This window comes from Neolamprologus brichardi, chromosome 12, assembly GCF_056152115.1.
Source record: "Neolamprologus brichardi isolate AB-2024 chromosome 12, ASM5615211v1, whole genome shotgun sequence".
NCBI classification, from domain to species: domain Eukaryota; kingdom Metazoa; phylum Chordata; class Actinopteri; order Cichliformes; family Cichlidae; genus Neolamprologus; species Neolamprologus brichardi.
In genome coordinates, this window is record NC_142115.1 from 27,361,051 (window position 1) to 27,379,853 (window position 18,803).

The 18,803-nt window shown below is 39.1% G+C and overlaps 2 protein-coding genes across 10 annotated transcripts in view; both read left to right on the forward strand.

Moving 5' to 3' along the window:
• The window catches only part of kcnip3a (Kv channel interacting protein 3a, calsenilin), a 65,272-nt gene extending 54,349 nt beyond the window's left edge, over positions 1-10,923 (forward strand). For 3 of the 4 annotated variants that reach the window (XM_006789918.2, XM_087849247.1, XM_006789921.3), the window contains 6 exons: positions 4,511-4,635; positions 4,759-4,828; positions 6,342-6,520; positions 7,381-7,485; positions 7,889-7,951; positions 9,885-10,923. In XM_006789918.2, the coding sequence (XP_006789981.1) occupies positions 4,511-4,635; positions 4,759-4,828; positions 6,342-6,520; positions 7,381-7,485; positions 7,889-7,951; positions 9,885-9,932 (590 nt within the window). In that variant the 3' untranslated portion in view covers positions 9,933-10,923. Of the gene's footprint in view, positions 1-3,542; positions 4,636-4,758; positions 4,829-6,341; positions 6,521-7,380; positions 7,486-7,888; positions 7,952-9,884 lie in introns of all 4 variants that reach the window. The other variant, XM_087849246.1, reaches the window with a different exon arrangement.
• A 1,750-nt stretch (positions 10,924-12,673) lies between these two features.
• Positions 12,674-18,803, forward strand: part of slc23a2 (solute carrier family 23 member 2) — a 39,745-nt gene continuing 33,615 nt past the window's right edge. For 4 of the 6 annotated variants that reach the window (XM_006789922.2, XM_087849249.1, XM_087849251.1 and 1 more), the window contains exon 1: positions 12,674-12,962. The gene's annotated coding sequence lies outside the window, so the exon portion shown is untranslated. Of the gene's footprint in view, positions 12,967-18,803 lie in introns of all 6 variants that reach the window. The other 2 variants (XM_087849248.1, XM_087849252.1) reach the window with 1 other exon arrangement.

The following is an 18,803-nucleotide window of genomic DNA, read 5'->3' on the forward strand; positions in this document are numbered from 1 at the left end:
AATGGAGAGAAAAACAATTTCTTAGTCTGCTATGGAGTTACATCCTCATATTACATCATGCACTTTGTGCATGTTGTCTCTTTAGTCTCCACTAGAGGGAGGCAGACAGTAAAATGAGCTTTGAACAAGTGTCACAGGGCCTGAGGGAGCCTTCTCTCACTGTTTTTCTTTATTACATGAGAATGACTGTGTGACAGGACTCCACTGAGGCATTAAATCTGTGCTGCAGATCCCAAGAGAGACGGGGGAACAATTAGAAAGTGGATCACGGAGCTGACTGGGAAAATGAGATTCAGGACACCTGTTGACCTTTGTCACCACCCTCTCTGTGTCCTTAAAGGCAAATTATTTTTCCGCTTGTCACATTTAGCAGAAATCATTCTAATCTTTGTCAGCCATGCCTATTTAAAGCCGTCCTGCACTGATTTGATGTATTTTCCGGTCTCGTGTTGAGGTTGTTTTGATGGAAATGGGAGAAATGCAACTTTCTCTGCTTCCTCAGGAGTTCAGAGGTTAATTAGCAGAGAATAAGGTGTGATATGGAGGGAGGCTATAGAGGAGGAAGCTGCACAGCATCAGTCATTTGTTCTGTGGTGGATTTTCCTGATGCACCTCCTTGAGAATTTTGGATAACTTTTTTTTATTGTTGTTATCACTGACGGCAGGAATAATATTTATTGGAGAAATCCCAAGCCAGCTTCAGCTTTTTGCCAAAAACCTAATCTATGTGGTGTGAGAATATTTGAGCTTCCTCTTCATGTGATTGGATTTCCTTTGGATTAACGTGGTGATCCAGATTTTTGAGGGGGATTTTTTACTCTCATCTGATGCATTTGACGTTCATGAGGGAGTTGGACCATCACACCCTGCTTTTAATTGTGGAAAAAATCCTGTAACATTCATTGGAGCACGACAGATCACCGGGGTAAAAAAAAACACACAAAAAAAACCAGGCAGTCAATTAAAAAGGCAGAGGGGGAGAGCTAAATAAAGAATCATCAAGAAAAAAATGTGACATAAAAAGAGTGATGAGTGACTGACACTGTTTCAGAGACAGGAAAAGGCAGTGGAGAAGAGTGAGACTGTGAGAGGCAGATGGATTAAAACAGGTGTCTATAGAGAGTCCAGTGATGTCGAAATAGAGGGGTAATAAGCAAGGAAAAGAACAAGAGAAGACAAGATAGAAGAAGAGGGGAAGATGAGTGTAAGATGGGAGACGGAGGGACTCCAGACAGTTGGCATCGTCTGCCTGGTGATCATGTTCCTCAAACTGATGCACCTGCTGGGCCTGATCGACATCACTGAGACCGGTGAGATGCCACAGGAGAGGGGAAGTGAGGAGGAGGAAAGACACGGAGCAATTTGTGAATGTTGTGAATGTGTTTGACCCAATCTGGATACGTGTAGATTATCAAGAGAGAAGAAGACATAGCTGTAAGAGGCATGAGACAACCACAGATGGTGTAAACAATAAAGACTTTTTTTTTGGCTTGGTTTTACACAGGCATCATTTTAAAGCTTGTTAACTGAATAATTGATGTGAGTTGACAGTCAGTCCCTATCAACCTCTGGTAATAATTGCTCACATGTATATTCTTTTAACCCAAAGCTTTAAATATGTAAATCTTTTAAAAATGGCAATTATAGAAATACACAGTGTATCACTGATTCCTGAAATACTCATTTCAAACAGGAGTAAATAGTTTGATTTCAGTTTGGCATGAATACATATTTGGTGGTCTGGTGAGTATTTGCAGCACTGGGGCAGTAAAAGGGGAATTAACTATCATGGTAATACCAGTGCAGCAGTTTGGCTCGTCTTTATGTGACAGTTAGTGACATTAACGTGACACGTTTAAAAAAAACCTAGACTTTCCCAGTACCTCAGAGTGTGTATAGTACGGTAGCTACACAAATCACTTCTGTTAGAGCAATGATTCCCCAGTACCAGTACAAGTACCCCCAGGGTACTTCTCCAGCCAGGGGAGTACGTGAAAGATCAGCTATTACTTAGGCCAGTTAAAGACTTTAGTGGACATTAACACGTTTAAGCACCCTCAAAAACATTATTCTTCACCCTCAATGAAGCAATAATTTTGAGTTAAATACAGCTGATATATATAATTCAAAGGTTTATTTATTCAGATAATAAATCATTAAGGAAAATGTGCTTATAAATTGAATCTTTACCAATCAAGTCAATTTTATTTCACCAGATTCCATTAAATGTGACATTTTATCTTTTATTTATGTTACAAACTATACATGGAACATTCACATGTAATTAAATTAGAGGTAAAAGTAAAGCATTTTGGGCACAGGATTTTTGACTGCATAAAACCTCTCTAAAAGAAATAAACGAGGAGTAAAACAAAGAATAAAAACTGATTTACCTTTATCCAAAGGGAAATCAACGATTAAGATAGTTTTCTAAAATTATGCCTAACACTTTACATTATTACATAATGCATTGCAAATCCCAGCAAAGTGAAGTCTGCCATTTTCATTCTTAATGTCTTATAATAGTTTTCAGTGTGTTTTGTAGATTGTGTTCTGTGTGTCTGAATTTTCTGAAGTTTTGAGCCCTGGGTTTAACATTTCCATGGTAACAGATGCCTCCGCCAATCAGACGCCACTGTTTCAATTTAGGATTGTGGGTAGAGTAAAAATGCCTTTTTGTTACAACGAAAAGGTTGATATACAGACCTGTGCTTTCTGTAGGAATACTTACCATCACCCCATGTTTTAGATTGCAGTAAGGCGTAACTCTGAATGTTTATGGCTCATAATGAATCAGGTTTTTATTTCCACAAACGAAATGCTGACCTGCAGAACTCTTGTCACCAATAGTTTTTCTTGGTTATTCTGTATTATTCTGTATCTTGCAGGAGATACAGAATAATCATGCTCTGATGGGATCATATGAGAGTTATTTTCTTTAATAGAATTTGAAATTATTAAAAATGTGCAGGTTAGATTCATTTTAGATTATAATCTTTAGCAGGCAAATTAAACTTTTTTGCAGAAATGTTGCAAAAATGCATTGAACAGTCTGGAAATTTAGAGGGAAAAAGCAAAATGTGTGGACTTTCGAGAAAGTATTTCATCCTACCGGGTGCCTTTTCTGATATAACTGGGTTACAAGAGCATGACCGTCTTTGACAGCTGCACCCATACAGACGAGGTCAGAAGCCATCTTCTTCTCACATTGTGCAAGAATAAACGAACTGTAAAGAAATGTTGAAGAGCGGATCACCTTCCAGCTTTAATCCCCTTCTCTGTGGTTTGGGTTTATGTTTCACAGTGTATCATATTTCCCCGCTCTGCTGGGTGTTTTATCCGAATATGACATGAGTCCTCTCCTTTGGACCCATCGTGTAAACCACACAGCGTCCGATCTGACTTGACATGTTTTCTTTTTGTTTTTTGTTTTTTTCTTCCTCTTACTGTCACTCTCCCACTGTTCTCCATTTACGCTCTTTCACTCCATCTCGGTGTCGACACCCGTCCACCTCCTCCACCTCTGTTCTTTCTGTCTAAAGATGGTGAGTATGTAACAACATGAGTCCAACCAAACGGAGAAAACTTCCCTCCTTTTTTAAAAGTGTTTTCTTTTTGCCCAGCTGTGCAGTGCTTTCTCTTAGTGTGCAATGGTAACCAATGTCACGACACTTAATTTGAGTAAGAAAGTGTCTTTAATCTAAATGATCAAACTTAGGTTTTCTGTGGTGGCTTTTGTTTTGAAAGTCGCTCCATATAAAGTCAGCCAGATTTGAAACATTTCCCACACGTCTACCTTCAGGATAGGCTGATTTTTGTTCTACAATAACTTTTTTATGTTTAATGAAGGCATGCAAACTTTTACCTTTATACTATAAATATACTTTCCAAGTTACAGGCCCTTGAAGTACATAGGGATTGGCTGGAATTCAGTGCTTTTTAATGGCCTTTCCTTTTTAAATGCTTGAACCTGATTACCTGATTGGTTGTAGTTTTTAACTATGTTTAAACAAGGCAATATAAAAAAGTGATAAATTTCAACCTTCCTTTTATATATTTCAAGGGCCTGTAGCTCAGAAACTACTCATACATTATTGACCAACAATATCAGCTGATTCTGATGGGGCCATGTGGGATGCATTGATTGAATTCTCATAAATTGACCCTTCAAGTTTGGTGACATGTCCACCATAAAGAAAGTACCTCCTCCTCTTATTTTACTCCCTTGTTCGCCTGCCTTTTCCTCCTCCACAGTTTTTTGATAATTCTCTCTTTTGAACTTCGAACATTTTCCTCTTATGCCTCCTCCTGTTGAATGTGTGAACCCACCCACACCCCATCTCCGAATGTTGACCTGCATCCTCTCACTCAATGTCTGCCCCATCCTCCCTCTTTTTTCTCTCCATCCTTCCCTCCCTTCATCACTTCTCTCTCCTTCTCCCCTTCTTTACTTTTCCTCCTTTCTGTCTGTCTATCCATCCCTTTCTCTCTGTCTCTCTTCCTCCCACAGATAGCAGCGACAGTGATTTGGAGCTGTCGACTGTGCGTCACCAGCCAGAGGGGCTGGACCAGCTGCAGGCTCAGACCAAGTTCACCAGGAAGGAGCTTCAGTCTCTGTATCGAGGCTTCAAGAACGTGCGTCTAGCTGCTGCTTCTGCTGAGACCAGCCTAATTGCTTTGCTATTATTACTATGCTTTATATAGAGCTGAATTATTATTCTAACATGTATATCTCCTTTTTCCTCCTCCCTTGAGCAGGAGTGTCCCAGCGGACTGGTTGATGAGGAGACATTCAAGTCCATCTATTCTCAGTTCTTTCCCCAAGGAGGTTAGACATTAAAACAATCTCCTCTTTTTCTGTCCTTTTTAGTGAGGGACCGAGGATCATATTTTTCCACACCTGATTTATATTTCATAACTTTGACCTCCTAAGACCCAAACTCTTTCATGGCATGCATTTTTAATTTCTCTTTGCTATTTGGGCTGATTGGGACCTGATGAATGTAAAAACAAAATTACCTGATTTTTTTTTTTTTTTTTTGAGAAAAATCAGATCCACATATGAGGACATTTGTTTTAAATTTTGATAGAGCAGTGGCAGTATAATGTCCTCGTAAGTGGATATTAGGCCCTTGTAGAGAAAAGGTCTAGACAACCCAAAATGTGATGTCCACAGATTTGGATGCCAGGTCCTAGAAGGTTAAACAAGTTTTAAACAAGATGCACACCCAATTATTTTGTTCCTGAAGTAGGCCTGAAATATGCCTCCATTCAGGAAAGAGAAACAAGGGTTACCCCAGTAGGTGTCCAAGGGGGAATGAGTTAAAAGCATTTAGTATGAGAAGTAAAAGTATGTGGCTACAAGAGCCACATGCTGCAATATTAAGTTAAAATTCAGTTAATCATGCTTTAATGCTGCCCTATTAAAATAAATTAATAGTATTAAAAAATACACAGTGTGTCAGAATTAATCTGAAACTGAAAAGTCCAGTATGCCAAAGTCTGGAAGAATACCCAGACTGCCACCTTCAGATGAGAGGAAGCTGCTTTGGATGCTCAGGAGCAACCCAGGAGCCATCAGTGCTCAAGCCTGCTATGAACTGGAAACCAGTGAAACACCAGCTTTATTGGCTAAATATGTTTTGCATCGCCATGGACTAAAAGGGTGTTGACTACACAGACAAGTCAAAGCCTTCTGGGGAAAAGTGACACAAAAATTGATCTATTTGGGTACAATGACATGAGGCATTTTTGGAAGAGTGTTATGTGTCCCTCCCCTTACCCCTGTTGGAGGGTTCTTCCTGTTAAAAAGGAGGTTTTCCTTCCCACTGTCGCCAACAGTGTTGCAACAGGACGCATCAAAACACACACAAAAACTAGTTTTAGAATTGAAACTGCAGGCTAACCTCTGGAACAGCCTTTCCAAAGTTCCAACTTCAATCATGAAAATTTGTTAACAATGTTTGAAAGCTGGGTCTGCGCCAGGAAACCAAACAATTTAAATGAACTCTACCAAATATTTGACCCTTTGTGCATTAAATCCAAAATAAATTAAACGCTGCACAATCTTTCCACTCTGGACAAGAACAGTTCAAAGAAATCATTAAAAGCCCAAAATTATCATTACTTTCATACCAGTGGTGCTTGTAAACTTCTGACCACAACTATAATAATATCACAAGATATGCAACTCATAATCTATTAGAGTAATTAAAAAAATCAAAACAGAACATCTATGAGGTTCAAGCCTCTTCCCTAAGATAATGACTCCCTCTTCTTTGCTGTTTTTGGGTGCTTTGTTAAAAGCACTACATTAAATCCGCGTCTTCTTTCATCTACAGATGCAACCACCTACGCTCACTTCCTGTTCAACGCATTTGACATGGACAGAAACGGTTCAATCCGTTTTGAGGACTTCGTCATCGGCCTGTCAGTGTTGCTCAGAGGTTCGGTCACCGAGAAGCTCAACTGGGCTTTTAACCTTTACGACATTAATAAGGATGGTTACATCACCAAAGAGGTATATGTGTGTGTGTGCGTGTGTGCGTGCATGCGTGCGCGTGTGCATGCGTGTAAGATGTGTAATTTTTTTGACAACAAAACAAAGACAAATCTCATATTCTGTCACCTTTGTTACATCCAAAACTGTTTAAACTGACATGAAGTAGAAGCAACTAATAACTGCTTTCATATGTGTACACTGTACATATGTGTACACTTAAGTGCTTTACAAGAAGATAAATGTTATTTAAAAAAAACACTCACCAGCTCACCTTCTCAATCTAGATTCTGGGTCTAGATACTGATCAGGAGCCTTAAACCAGGCAGAATTATATATTTTTGTTAGTAATAACTATTATGTCCTATTTAAACAGTTAATAAGCGTTTTTATAATGCTTATTAACTGCTTATTAAGGTGTTAATAAGCATATTAAGCCCATTTCTTGGGGCAGATATGCCTGTTTGTATTTGTAGAGAATAACATGTTGATTGGCTTCACTTTGAGAAACTACACCAGTCGCAGACATTTAACGGAGAGCTCTTATACTGGTTTTCCATGGTATGGGTGACCTGAATGATGATTGTGCCTTTGGCAGTTTCAAGCTAAATAGACATATGTAGACATTTAGCCTCAAGGGCTGTCTGTCTCTATCTATCCGCCCTGATACAATCTCATCTTTCTCAGAGACTGGCTTTTTTTTTGTTTTTATTAAAAACGGCCAAGATGGGACAACTAAATTAAATTTCTGTTTTAATCATATAATATAGAGTTTGTACATTTTAAAATCCATAGTAGGTAAACAAAACACTGAAACAGTTGGCCGTTTTAGGTAAAATGTGAATTATATCCACTCCCTTTCCTTCTCTGCTTCTCTTCAGGAAATGCTGGCAATTATGAAGTCCATCTATGACATGATGGGGCGGTATACCTACCCTTGCGTGCGGGATGAAGCACCCTCTGAACATGTCGACAAGTTCTTTCAGGTTCTGAATCCACACAATTAAATATAATTTCTAGATTGTAGTTTTTCAGTAAGCCATGGATAACAGACTTAGGGTAGTAAGATTTAGCCTTGAGGCAGATGACTAATGCCCAAAGTTATGATGAAAAGACTGGTGATGGCTCAGGTTGACTCCCTTTTCCATAAAAGCTATTGTAAGCCATACATAACTATATTAGAGCATCTTAGAATATCTGTCATAGATAAAGAAAAACGTCTAGGTATGACAAACACAAACAGAGCCATTTATGAAAAGTGTTCCTTTGTAAAATATAATTTGGTTGGAAATGACCCTACTTATTCATTTTGGTCTCTTAAGAGTTAAATATCCTAAATATTGTCTCACTAATGTCTGCTTTCTCTACTTATTTTTTCTGTTTTTTCAGAAAATGGACAGGAACAGAGATGGTGTAGTGACTATTGAAGAGTTCATTGAGACCTGTCAGAAGGTGACGCACACTTTTTTGTCCCACACACCAGTCAGTGTAAATCACAATTACAGTATTGCAGTAGATCAAGGTTCTTGGTTCAATGTCAGCTACAGCATGACATCACTCACACTGACTAGTATTATCTCCCTTCACACATATTGTAAACCCTGACATGTTATTTTTGGAGGAATATCACACTTTCTAGTCTGTAATGATCATGTTCTGTATTTATATGCGGACTTTACCTTTACTAATTATAGCGTTTTTATTTTTGAATCACCTTTAATCCTGTGTACTTCTATATGTGTCTCCACTTCTTTCTCACAGTCAGTACTGTAAGGAAAAGAGACCTGATTTCACCTAATTTCCTTTTTTAATACCTAATTCATGAACTTAGAAAAGTCAGTGATAAAAACCCAGCTTCACATCCTCAAAGATATCTCTGCAGTTAATAACCAGAATCAGATGTTCCTCATATCAGTACACTATTTTGGTTGAAAAATGTTTATAAACTAATATCCTTAATCATGAACATTCTCTGAAGGAAATCACTTCCTCTGTATTTTGCTATATTAAGCTCCTGGTGTTTAATTCGTCACAGTCAGTATCTACACAATGTTAACAAACACTAAAACAGTGTTTACTCATCATCTAGTTATTTGGGCAGGCTACATTTTCAGATTTTTTATGTCTGCTAGACAACCTTGACATAAACACAGTTACAGTAAAGTCAGTGGGCCTTACCAGGAAGACATCTCTGTACTGGAAAAGAAAGACATTTTAAAACACACCTCCAAAAGCTGTAAATTGTTAACTGGGCAACAGTGAAAGTCATTATCTCCCGATAAAGGGTAGTTTTGAGTGTTGGCACTCAGTACCAGCAAGTAAACTAAAACATGTAATGAGGCAAGTAATTGACTTTTGACCCCGTTTCTTAACTATTTTACCACAAAATTTGCTTTAGATTGTATGCGCAGTTTCGTGGATGTCAGTTTTCTTACTGACTTCACAAGTAGTTGAGGTCAAAGTATGTACACTAACTTATCTTGTGTTTTGATTGGTGTAAAACACTGGGTTTTTAGATCATTAGTCATTATTTATTTTGAGACCATCTGTGTGTGCTGTTTACCCCAAACTCAAATATTGGTCAGTGCCTCTGATGCAGCTCTGCAGCTGTTTTAACATGCTTCAATCAACAGAGATAAAAATGGAAAATTCAAGCCAGTGCATCTACGTAACGAGCAGAGAGCGTTCCAGTTATTTTACTCAAACTGTAGATGTACTGTAGCATGCTTTATTTACACACAATTTAAAAAAAAAAAAAAATACAGATAACACTAAGGCGCAAAAGAATTACAATCTGAGAACTTTGAATTAACACAAACAATAGACTGACTGCTGCTGCTTTCCCCCTACAGGCTGTGTGTAATAGATGGATTTAGCTTCTAGGTTGAAAAAAGCAATGAGAATGCTTGACTTGATTGATGACCTCAGTAAATCTTTTTCCTTAGTTAGTGGTCTCAAACACCAGTTCAAGTGTCATTGAATATAACGTTTGGTGAAAAAGAATGTTTTTCTAGGGCTCTAAGTACACCCTAGATTTCATTTTGTGTATTTTCTGCATGACTTTATCAGTGTCTCACATCACTCTTCTTTACAGCATTGCCTCAATTGACTGCATTCAGTCTTCTTCTCTATCAAGGACATCAAAAAACTGAAATTAGTTGTCTAGTAGAGATTGGTAAAAACAAGCTCAGTCTCTAATCTGTGCCCCTATAAAGAAACATGACATGGTGGAAGATTTATATTCGCAGTTGCTGATAATGACTCAGTTCTTTTGGCTATAAACAGTGCCCCCATGGCCATTTGTTATATCTGAAACTTTGACCTAAAACATTTGTTTCCTTCTGAATTTGCTGACAGATGTTTTATCTTTATCGTTTTTTTGCAGGACGAGAACATCATGAACTCCATGCAGCTGTTTGAAAATGTGATATAAGAATCTGGACGTCCTCAGCTGTTTTCCTTCATTAGCACAACTCACATACAAACAGAGCAAAGTCATGCACCCCACCCAATGCCGCAGACTCCACAATAACGTAAGACACCCTGATACATAATGTAGCTCCTGTGAAGATGCAGGGACTAGAGGTTTTTCTATTTCTCGCCAAACTCTTTTAATGGTATCTTGTGACTGTTTCTGGATTACAAAAACTGCCTCATGTCAAAGGAGACATTCTTGGATGACTTTTTTGTCCTCGGTGGCTCAACAGACATGCTGATTGTGCTTTGATCAGCGGACAAAAGCCACAAGGAACGAAGAGGCTCAGAGAAATTGACAAACTACATGGATACTAACTTTAACAATAACATACAGTATATACACTCACATATGGAAAAACCTGCTGTTTCCTCAGAGTTTTTATAGCACTGGATGGAGAAAAAAAATCACAGTGAAAAAAAAAAGACATGAACTAAAGCATGTTTGTCATCAGATATGTCATGTGGAATTAGCTTGCACTACAGTTTTATGATTATGTATTATATGTGCCTGAAATAAAGGCACTGTAGATACCTGCACCTGATATACCACTGAAGAAAACCAGTGTATATGTATATACATGTAAAGTTAATAATTATATCTAATGCATTGTGTTGGTCTAATCTGTGCTCCACCATGTGATGGAATAGGACCAGTGCTCAATATTTGTTTAAGAAATTTCAATGTTAATCACTTAAAAAAATGGTTAGTAAGCGTCATTGGAATTTGGGATATTTAAATGTTTCTCTTGTTTTTTTATTTTTGTTTTGGAAGATTATGTTTGCTGATCAGATTACAAAAATGAGTATTTGCACAACCGTGAAGAAAGACACATCAAACAAACTTTTTCTTTAGTATCTGTGAGCATGCTGACTCCACAGTGCCACAGTGTCATGTACAAGTACAGTAGGACCTTTGTGATGTCAGGTAATTAAAGATGCTGTCTACAGGTGCGACTTCTTCTCTTTATTGCATCTCTTTATTGTGGTTAACCAGTGCATTCAAATGATGATTCAGAAAAACTAGCATTATAAAAAGTCAATTTCTATTCCTCTGTATTTAGTGTTACATCCTGGCTTTGGAGCATTGTCCTGTTGTGTGACCCAGTTTATGCAATTACGGCTATTCTTCCAGTCTTTCCTGATCATACTGTCTATTACTGCATGCATAATGCGTTCCTCAGCCTGAAAAGGGTCACACTGATACTTTGATACGATCCCTCAGAGTGACCACTAACCTGATGATGTCAAGCCCACCCACTTAAACAGTAGAATTGAATACAGTAAAATTATTATTTTAAGTGGTGCTTATTAACGTGCAGAGTAGATCAAGTTAACACAAAAGGGAAGACAATGACATGAACATATTTAATTTAGCAGCATATTTATTGATTGAACATTCAGGCTTTGGGTGAACAGGTTGCACAACATCACTGTAATGTGTGACATGAAAGGCTAAAAAGCACGCATCGATTTTCTTAGGAATTGGTTAAGGGCCAAAGCTGGGATTGAAGTCAGTAATTAGACATATTTAACAGTTGTAAAACATAAAGTGAAATACCAGGTGCAACAGTAGGGATCTGAGCTGAAATCTTTTATTATTTTTCAGTTATTTTGTGCTTATTTTATGCTTTATTGAATTAAAATGCACACATTATTAACAGAAGCATACACAATGGCAAAAGCAGGGCTCTCATGATGAGTTCAAGATTCAAGATTCTTTATTCGTCACATGCATAGTTATACAAGTACAACACGCAGTGAAATGTCACATGACACGCTCCTCGACTTGTGAAGAGAAGAAGAATATTATATATAATATACATTAGGTGAATGTGCAGTAGTAGCATTGTATGCAGCAAGCAGGAGAATTCTGTACATTAAGTGAATTAAATAAGAACAGACAATCTGAATGTGAAGTATGCGATACACACAATGTTTCAAACAGAAACAAACAGAAAGAAGACACTGTCATCACACAATTGCCACCACCTGTGGCTCACCTGCCCCCCAGTACCGCCCCCTTGAGCTCACTGCACCACTCCTACAATATGAACATATTTAAAATTAAAAAAAGAATTTGAAATGTACATTGTGCCGGTGGGTGTCTAGAAGAGAGTCCTGTCTCAGTCACTTATGGATGCTGTGTGAGAGGGTGGTGTGTGTGTGTGTGTGTGTGTGTGTGTGGGGGGGGGGGGTTATGGTTTAGGGCCCGGAAGGCTTGGGGATACAAGCTCCTCTTGAGTCTCTCTGTCCTAGCCCGGATGATGTCAGAAGTTGGAACAGTTTGTTGCCAGGATGGGACGGGTCCTTCAGTAACTGCGCTGCTCTAGTCCGGCATCTCCTGGTGTAGGTGTCCTGAAGTGGAGGGAGAGCAATCCTGTAGCAGTGTTCTGCTGGACGGATCCCTCTCTGAAGAGCGTTTTGGTCCTTAACACAGCTGTTCCCAAGGATGTGATGTTCTGTGTGAGGATGTTCTCCACAGACCCTAAATACACAATACAAGCCCAGAGCCCAAAAAGCTCGTTTTAATTGTTTAGGAGGCTGCAGAAAACTTACATCCAGGTTATACAAGCGGGGTTATAATTACAGAACCTGTCCTTGAAGGGAGGGAGTCTGGGCTGCGTCACGTTCTAAGTCGCTTCTGATTGGTTAAGGTGGGGCGAAAGCTTACATAGCCACCCGACGTCACGGGCGATGTGGGCATGCGTCCTGATGAGCGTCATTCCCGTGGCTTTATGAAAGGCGAAATCCGTCCACGCGCAGCTGTTTCGAAACCGAGGGGAAGCAGGTCGTCTAGGAAGAACTGGGCTTAAGGACAGTCTCCCAATCTCTTCGCCACCGTCCGCTGCGCGCGTGTGAGCCACTTTCCGCCTTCAACTGTCGCCTGCGCGTGCCTCCCGCCTCGCACAGCTTCAACAACACAAGCCACGGGGACAAGCCAGCGTTAGCCGAGAAGGGAAGTGGACTCTGTCTACTCTTTTATCAGGTAGGTGAGTGCAAAACGTGCCACGTTATTTTTAATTCCAGTGCCTTGTCAGTGTTGGGCACCCCTGCTTTGGTTTCCCACTCTGTACGCCGTCTCAGTTTGGGGGCTGGAGTTGGCAGAAGATAACCGCTAGCGGTTAGAGGTGTGTGAGCTCCCCCCTCTCTCTCTCCTCAGAGGACTTCGTGGGCCGCCTCGACCGTGGCGATGCTGATGCTGAAAGTGTGACCGTGAAAATAAAGGCCCAGATAGCCAGGCTTTTCTTAGGGTTCCAGTACTAGTCACCTTTCTCCTCTTTAGCTCATTTTTTTTTTTAACACCGTTACTTATCAGTATGAGGTTTAGGGCAGATGTATCAAGGTTTCTAGATAATGAGGGCTTTATTGTGACTCTTACAACACACAAAACATAATACAGATAGGCTAAGTATGCATGAATAAAAACCCTTAATGAATCAAGCAGCACTAACTGCTACACTAATGCACATTTGGCTTTTAGGATTTACTGGCAATTGATGATGGCAGTGTCCTAGAAACGTGGCTAGGCAGGTGGGTGTATGCTCACAGTACATGTGCATCTATCACATGACCAATAAATGGCCCAAAAAACCCCAACCCAAAAGCCAAATGGGCAGTGCTTGGAGGTGACATGGCTATTTACGATTGCATGAGAAATGCATTATAAAATTTACTTTGTATCAACACCCAGATTCCAGGTAGCAACTCGACTGCTTTATTTTCCTCTCTGAGTAGTTTAAATTTCAAATGAAACTGCCATTCTCAGAGCAGGGACCTTTGATACGTGAAAGTAATGCTTTCAACTTGTGGTTGTCATCATCAGGGTCCTCAGATCAGTCACAATTGTCATGAGAAGTGTCACAGTAATGCAATCCATGAGATATTTTAATCTGTAATGTGACTGAGATTTGGCCGTTTTATTCTTTCAAACATTAGTTATAATGCCAGCATTGATGGGGTTGTGGACTGATTTGATATAAATTTCTTCCACAAAACACACAACGCAACTTCTGTTTTAAGCAGGAGATTTAGTGTATTTTTTCCATTTACCAAATAAATACCGTGGTGTAACATAGCTGGTTTTCTGTAAGCTTTAAATAAATACTTTTGCCTGACCAAATGGCCAGTAGCACATTTGTGTCCCGTCACAAATAAACAGTTCCTCTAGCCTCATTTCCCCTTCTAAAATTGTGTTTTCGAAAATTCTTACTGCAGTCTGTTAGTGCTTGTAGTACACACCCTGCACCACCCTTACATGCAAAGTATTATCCTGTGTCATTTAACCTGTAGTTTTCACAGCACTTGAGTGGACAAGATTTGTGACATTTTTTTTCTCTTCAGCTGTGTTTAGTTTAGTTTTTAGATTTTCTTTTATTTAATTTCGTGTAGCTGGTTTTCTTGGTGATGAATATTCACAGGTAGTATGCATTGACATGGAGGTGACCTGCTTTCGAGCTCAAGATTTTTCTGACCCACTACATGCAAAAGAAAAGGATGCATACACAAGGAGGGATGTCCTGGGTTAATAGACATGTATGTAATGCCCAAAATAAACCCAAGTGTAATTAAGTAGTTGTTGAACTTAAATTATGGAAAAACTGAGAAGTGCAAATAGAGCTAAAGAATATTTAAAGGATTTTTCTTAGGAATGTTATCCAGATAGTAGATTAAAATCAGCCATTTTCTTCATAGATAATAGGGGTTTTAAGGAAATTTACTATAATGATATTTATGACAATATAGAAAAAATACTAAGTTTTATTGGTGTTTGCAACACAGAATGATGGGTGTTTTCCATCCTTTCCCAGTAATCTACAGTCATCGATGACAGACTACCTAAACTGAAGTCTGGCTTTATCAGAGTGCCAACACCAGCATTATTACAGTGCAACTGTAGTGACACAGCATTATATACGAGGATGCAGCTTAAGTCTGGGATGTTTTGACTAGCTGTTTAAAGCCCTGCTTTTCCACCATTTAACTACATCCGTAATTTCCATGCAATGTTTGTTCCTGTCATATTCAGTGCACCTAGCAAGTGCTCCAGTGATGTGGCATTGGTTCGTTTACTTTTGGGTCACACATCACCAGTTGCTAATATCTCCTTGTTTTTGGTTTTCTATATGATTTGTTTTATTTTTCTCCCCCTCAAGAGGTGAAACAGCCAAAGAATTGTGCTTTGTTGGCGGTCTGACCTCTTGTAAACAGGCAATCTACTTCAATACTATTGACATAGCTCTTGCTCTAAGTGTTTGGGCTTGTCTTGTTTATTTGCGTATTAGGTCATTTTAACTCATGCATTGGTATAGTATGATATGGCCCAGCCCTAATAATGTTTTCAGTCTTTCAGATGTAACAGATGGCAGTTAATAAACCTTGGGGCAGATGTATGAGCTATTGATCCATAGGTGCTGTGATGTAGAGGGGGGGAGCTCAGTGAGTGCAGCAGTGACTGTCTGAAAGAAAGGGGAAGATACAGATGAAAAGCCATTTGTAACCACAGATTTTTCTGTAAGCTGTTTAGCCAGTCACACTTATTCATATTGGGGACCAAATGAAAGTGGAGCACTTGAAATAGAAAGAAATGTGACAGGCTGTTGGGACCAGGTGTTCCCTTTGAAGCTCTGTCATCCGTTATCCTCAAAAAACCTTAAAGATGGAATGCCTGACTGATAGGCCAAACTGAGGAAAGTGGTAATTCTGGTTGTTTGGCAAGAGCAAAGGTCAGTGGTTGAGATTTAATTGTGGTGGGTCACAATCACGTCAAGGAAACAAAGGAAAGCAAAGATGCTACAAAGTGCTGAGGAGGAGGAAAATGGCTAAGAACCAGTCCTGTCAACAGCAAAAGGAAAACAAAGAAAGATGGAAATTGATGGAAAAGATTATTTTAGAGCAGTGGATGAAGCGATGAAATTTTCCTGCCAGTGTTCCCACAAAGAGGCACCCCTCTCTCATCTGTCAGTTATGTTTAAAAAATAATAACTAGCTGTCCATGAACAACCTGTTCATGCTAAAAACATTCTGTGTATTTATTCGATGCTACTGTAAAATAAGGTACTTCTCTGACTTCAGTGTGGTTTATTTCCAGTTCGGTTAAGGTTGTACACTAAACTGCAGTCATCCTGGACATTGTTTCCTTTTAATCCGTTAAACCATTTCATCTTGGTCACACTGAAAAGAGCAGTGGCTCACCTAACAGAATGTCGGGGCCAGGACAAGACTCATAGAGGCAAACTGGGTCGCAGATTCTGGCCCTGTTTGGTGTAGGCAGCATGTGACTAAGATTACACTGTAGTGCTGGGTCATGCTGTGCCTTCCTACTGTACTGTGTAAATGTGTCTGCTTGTGTGGTGTTGACTTCTGTTTTATTTATAGCTTTATAACATTGATTTTCTGCTAGAAAAAGAAATAAAAGGAACCTGTTTTATAAAGTTGACAGCTACACATGCAGCCGTCTAAATTCCTGTTTGTTTGTTTGATATAATTGAGTAAGATGTGGATTAAATGGGTAAAACCAGCATGGCAGCCCATATGACTGTTGCGTAACAAATACTGAAAAACATACCCTGCTGTATTACCTCTTATGTGAATAATTCATTATGTTTAGCATTAGTGGAGCATTGTTTCTGAGCTGTTGTTTTGTCTTAGGATTGTTTTGAAATTGCAATGTCCATAAATTTCCCTCACAGAGGAATTTGTTTGTGTATGTCTGCCTACCCTTACAGCTGTTGATTATGATTATTTGCACTGTTTTACCCTTCTTTTCGTCTGGGTCACATCTGGCTTGATGTAATGAGTTGTAAAATTAAAATGAGGATTCTATGGATCCCCCATCCCCCCCCCAAAAAAGATTTTTCTCTAAGGGGGAGGAGGGATGTGTGGATGGAAGTGCCCACTGAAGCCATTTATTGATTTATTGGTGATTGTGTATAAGTTGTTTTTCCTTAGATGCTAGTGTTCGTGTAGTGAAGACCAATTCCTTTATAATATATCCTAAATATTAAAATGACTGATCTGAGTGAATTTATGTAAAATTGTTTACATAAACATTTTAGAACTTGAAACCTGATCCACAGCCTCAGATTATGTTTGTAGAGGTCCTTTCAGATCCATACTGATCCCTTAAAACCAACCTTATTGTGCATACATTGTACTTCAAATGATGCTAATACTGTAAAATTTTTATAATACTTGCACCCCACCTGAGGACACCCTCATGTGTTAAATTACCTTCACAAATGAGATTATGCAATTAGTTGGTTTGTCTGTTTTTAGCAGGATGACTCAATGTTATATACCACTTTGCGTGAAGATTTTGCTAGAGTTGGGGCTTGGTCAGACTGGGAAGTGATTTAAAATAAACATCACTAACCCTTGAAGTCAATCTGGTTCTAAGATTTTTTGTTTTTCCTTCATGTAGGATTCTGTATAGGGATTGATATTTGTCTCTGTCCTTACCTAGACAGTATAAAACACTATTTGAGGTCTGAGAAGTGCCTATAACCTGAGGTCAAATCAGAACAGGAAAAAATTAGTAAGTACTTCTTGTTTAGAACTTGGGCAATTTGCTTCATATCTTCACAAATGTACATAAAATTGGAATAAGAAATATTGTGAGACATCATCCTGGTAATCTCAGGAGAATATCTGTGGATCCGCATATACTTATGAATTGAGGCACTCAGTTCCTACATGATATGGAGGAAGTTTGGCCTTGGTAGAGATATGTAGTTTGAGTGCTTACCTTGATGAGGGATTTTTTTTTTTTAAATAAATTTTTTCAGAATTCATTGTTCCCCATTATCCATCCTTTTTTTGTATCGCATATCTGGGGCCAGGTTTCAGCATATAAGAGGAGGAGTAGCGGCACTACTGAGCCTCGCCAGAATGACTAAACTCCTCACCCTATCTCTGAGAGAGAGGCCAATCACCCTTTGGAGAAAGGGTGCTGCTTGTACCTGTGATCTCATTCTTTACCCAAAGCTGGTAAAAATGGATTAACTTAGGGACATAGAATGACTGGTAACTCGACAGCTTCGCTTTTATGGGCAACTCTCTTTATCACAACACACCGGTGTGGCATCACTGCAGATGCAACCTCAATTCATCTGTCAGCATTTATCATGAACAAGACCCTGAGATTCTCTAAGTCTTCCATTTGGAAAACAACTGGTCTTTGACACAAGGTTGGCACTTCATCCATTTCCCACTGAGAAGCATGGCATCAGACTCAGAGGTGGGTAGGAATTCTTATTCCTGCTACTTCACAATCGTCTGCAGGCCACTCTAGTGTGAGCTGGAGGTCTCCACCTGATAAAGCCAATTTAGCCATATCATCTGAACCAATAAGAGATGAGTCTGAGGACACCAAAGTGGTAACCTTCTGCAGTCACTCTGTCAGCCTTTCGGTTCACAATTTTTATGGACAGAATCTTTATGATTATCTGTTAGTACAGCTGAAGCAACATTCAACTAGTTTATCTACAACAGGGGTGTCAAACTCAAATACACAGTGGGCCAAAATTCAAAACTGGAACAAAGTCGCGGGCTAACATTAATATTTATTGAAAAAAAAAAATCTTCCTCCAGATATAAGAATGAATCTTTTCTTATGGACTCAAACAAGTTTGGCTGAAAAACTGAATATGGAACAAGCAAAGCTTAATACTAAACAATATATATATTAGCTGTATAATACCAGTAGGCCAGCTCTAATAGTAATTTGGTATGGCTTCGCGGGCCAAATGTAATTAGGCTGTGGGGCAAATTTGGCCCGCGGGCCAGAGTTTGACACCTATGATCTATAAGATGGCTGTTTTCTCTTAGT